Raw genomic sequence first — 3,540 nt, 5'->3', positions numbered from 1 at the left:
CCCCCCCACCGCCGCCGTCCTGCGAGCAGGAGTCCTCCGACAGCACCAACACCACCATTGAGGACGAGGACACCAAAGGTGACGGGCGCAGGGGGCGGCAGGGTTGCACTGGGATGCGCTGGGAGGGACCTGGGATGCACTGGGGTGGTGCTAGGATGCATTGGGTTGCACTGGAATGGCACTGGGATGCACTGGGAGGGTCTTGGAATGCACTGGGATGGTGCTAGGATGGCACCGGTATGCATTGGGGTGCACTGGAATGGTACTGGGATGAACTGGGATGGCTGCAGGATGCACTGGGATGGCACTGTGATGGACAGTTGTGGAATGCACTAGGATGGCACTAGGATGCATTGTGATGCACTGGGAGTGTGCTAGAATGCACTGGGGTGCAGCTGGGATGTGCTGGGATGACACTAAGATGCATTGGGGTGCACTGGAATGGCGCTAGGATGGCACTGGCGTAGCACCAGAGTGCGTTTGGTTCACTGGGATGCACTGGAGCAGCACTGAAGTTCATTGGGATGTGCTGGGATGGCACAAGGATGCATTGGGGTGCACTGGAATGACACTAGGATACACTGGGACTGTGATGGGGTGCGCTGGGATGGCACCAGGATGCACTGGGGTGGCACTGGGGTGCACTGGGAGTGTGCTGAATGGAATGCATTGGAACAGAGCTGGGATGCATTGTGTTGGCACTAGGATGCCTCGGATTCCACTGGAATTGCACTGGGATGAACTGGGATGGAACTGGCATGGCACCAAGATGCAGTTGGTGCACTGTGATGTGCTGGGGCAGCACTGGAATGCACTGGGTGGGATTTGGGATGGCATTGGGATAGCACTAGGATTCACTGGGTTGCACTGGAATAGCACAGGGATGGCACCAGAACGCATCGGGGTTGTACTGGGACATTTCTGGGATGCACTGGGAGAGTGTTCACATGCACTGGGATGCATCTGGGATGTGCTAGGCTGAAGCTGGGATAACTAAGATTCATTGAGATGGCACCAGGATGCACTGGGAGCACACTGGGATGCACTGGAATGGTACTGGGATGCACTGGGATGGTACTAGGATGCACTGGGGTGCACTTGGGTGGAAATGGTGTAGATTGGGACATGCTGGAATGGCACTGGAATGGCACTGGGATTCATTGAAAAGGCATTGGGGGTGACATTGGGATGCACTGTGATGATACTGGGACATGGTGGGATGGTACCAAGAGGTGTTCTGGGTAGAACTGGGCTGTACTGGGATGTATTGGGATGCACTGGAATAGCAGTGAGACAGTACATTGGCACTGAGATGTTAGGGTGACAAAAGAATGGACTGGGGAGCACTGGGATACAGTGGAATGGTACTAAGATTAATTGAGATGCACTGGATAGAACTGGGGTATACTGGAATGCACTAGAATGGTACTGGGATGCACTGGGAAGCAGCAGAATGGTACTGCAATGCATTGGAATGGAACTGGGATGTATTGGGATGCACTGGTATGACACTGGGACATGGGCGATTGGCACAGAGATGCAGTGAGATATTACTGGGAGGCACCAGGGCAAACTGGAGTGTACTGGTATGCTCTGGAATAGCACTGGGAGATACTGGGATGGAACTGGGCTGTGTTAGAATGCACTGAAGTGTCACTGGGCTGCACTGGGATGAAACTGAGCTGACTGGGTGGCATCAGGATGAAATGAGTCATTGGGATATAGTGGGATGGGCTACATTGGAATGATACTGGAACACACTGAAATTCAACAGCACGGTGCTGGGATGCACTGGGATGGAACTGGGGCGAACTGGAATATACTAGAAGGGCACGGGGTTGCATTGAAGTGCAGTGGCATGGCCCTGAGATGTACTGGTGTAAACTGGGGTGTATTGGGATGCCCTGGAATGGCATTGGGACACTCTGGGATGTGACTGAAATGTAGTGGAATGGCACTGGAATGGCACTAGAGTGTACTGGGCTGTCACTGGAATGCAGCAGGATTGCACTAGGATGGAACTGGGGTGTATTGGAATGCACTGGACTGGCACTGGGATGCAGTGGGAAGCAATAGGATGGCACTGGGATGCATCAGATGGCACTGAAGCTGCTCTGGGATGCACTAGGATTGCACTGGGATGTATTGGGATGTGCTTGCATGGAACCGAGAGGGTACTGGGATGCACTGGAACGGCATTGAGACGGTGGGATGGCGCTGGGAAACACTGGTATGGAACTGGCTGTATTGGGATGTGCTAGAATGGCACTGGGATATACTGGAACTTGCAGGAGTAGCACTGGGATGCACTTGAAACTACTGGGACATGCTGAGTGGGCACTGGGATGCTTGAGCATGCTGGGAGGGCACTGGGATGGCACTGGGACATTTAGGGGTGGCACTAGGACATGGCTGGGGTGACACTGGGCTAGCAATGAGACGTGCTGAGAGGATGATGCGAATACTGGTGTGGCAGAGCTGTGGGGGCCCTGGGAGCACAACGGTCCCTATCTGTCCCCAAGGGCCTTCTGTCCCCAAGGGGTGTCTGTCTGTCCCCATGGTTTCTGTGTCTGTCCTCAAGGTCCCTGTGTCTGTCCCTGTGGTCTGTCTGTCTGCCCTCATGGTCGGTCTGTCTGTCCCCAAGGTCCCTGTGTTTGTCCCCATGGTCCATCCCCATGGTCTGTCTGTCTGTCCCCAAGGTTTTTCTGCCCCCAAGGTCTGTCTGTCAGTCCCCGTGTCCATCCCCATGCCTCCCCTCCATGTCCCATGTCCATCCCAACATCCCGTCCACCCACCCCCACGGTGTCACCGGGGGGCTGGGGCGGTGGCGGTGGCGGTGACAGTGACGTGCCCCCAGCCCGCAAGCAGGAGATCATCAAGATCACGGAGCAGCTCATCGAGGCCGTCAACAACGGGGACTTCGAAGCCTACGCGTGAGTGGGGCAGGGCCAGGTGGGGCCGGGTGGGGCCAGGTGGGCTGGGGCCAGTCAGGGCCACTCTCACCCACTGCCTGCAGGAAGATCTGCGACCCGGGGCTCACCTCCTTTGAGCCCGAGGCACTGGGCAACCTGGTGGAGGGGATGGACTTCCACCGCTTCTACTTCGAGAACTGTGAGTACCCGACCTGCCTGTGCCACCTGCCCTGCCTGCGCCCTGCCCATCCTCTCTCCCTGTCCAGCCCAGCCCTATCCATCCTGTCTCCCTGCCTGTCTCCCTCCCTGTCCCCTGTCTCTTGCCCACTGCCTGCCCATCCTGCTCACCTCGCCTGCCTGTCCCCAGTCCTCCCCTGCTGAGCCATCCATCTGCTTGCACTGTCCCCACCCCTGCCCCTATCCCTGCCCATTCCTCACGCGTTCCCTGTCCCCATCCCTGCCCCCATCCCCCTGCTCGTGCCAGCCCCGCTGACCTCGGCCGCCCCGCAGTGCTCTCCAAGAACAACAAGCCGATCCACACGACCATCCTGAACCCGCACGTTCACGTCATCGGGGAGGACGCGGCCTGCATCGCCTACATCCGCCTCACCCAGTCCATCGACGAGCC

The 3,540-nt window shown here is 57.3% G+C and overlaps 1 protein-coding gene across 1 annotated transcript in view; it reads left to right on the top strand.

Annotated features, from left to right (window-relative positions):
• CAMK2B (calcium/calmodulin dependent protein kinase II beta) overlaps positions 1–3,540 on the top strand; it is a 14,284-nt gene that overhangs the window by 9,881 nt on the left and 863 nt on the right. The window contains exons 12-15 of the mRNA XM_017738714.1: positions 30–78; positions 2,858–2,933; positions 3,017–3,111; positions 3,423–3,537. Of these exons, the coding sequence (XP_017594203.1) occupies positions 30–78; positions 2,858–2,933; positions 3,017–3,111; positions 3,423–3,537 (335 nt within the window). The remainder of the gene's footprint in view (positions 1–29; positions 79–2,857; positions 2,934–3,016; positions 3,112–3,422; positions 3,538–3,540) is intronic.

Source organism: Corvus brachyrhynchos, unplaced genomic scaffold (assembly GCF_000691975.1).
Source record: "Corvus brachyrhynchos isolate BGI_N302 unplaced genomic scaffold, ASM69197v1 scaffold141, whole genome shotgun sequence".
In the NCBI taxonomy this organism is placed as follows: Eukaryota; Metazoa; Chordata; class Aves; order Passeriformes; family Corvidae; genus Corvus; species Corvus brachyrhynchos.
This window is presented reverse-complemented; position numbering and strand designations above follow the sequence as displayed.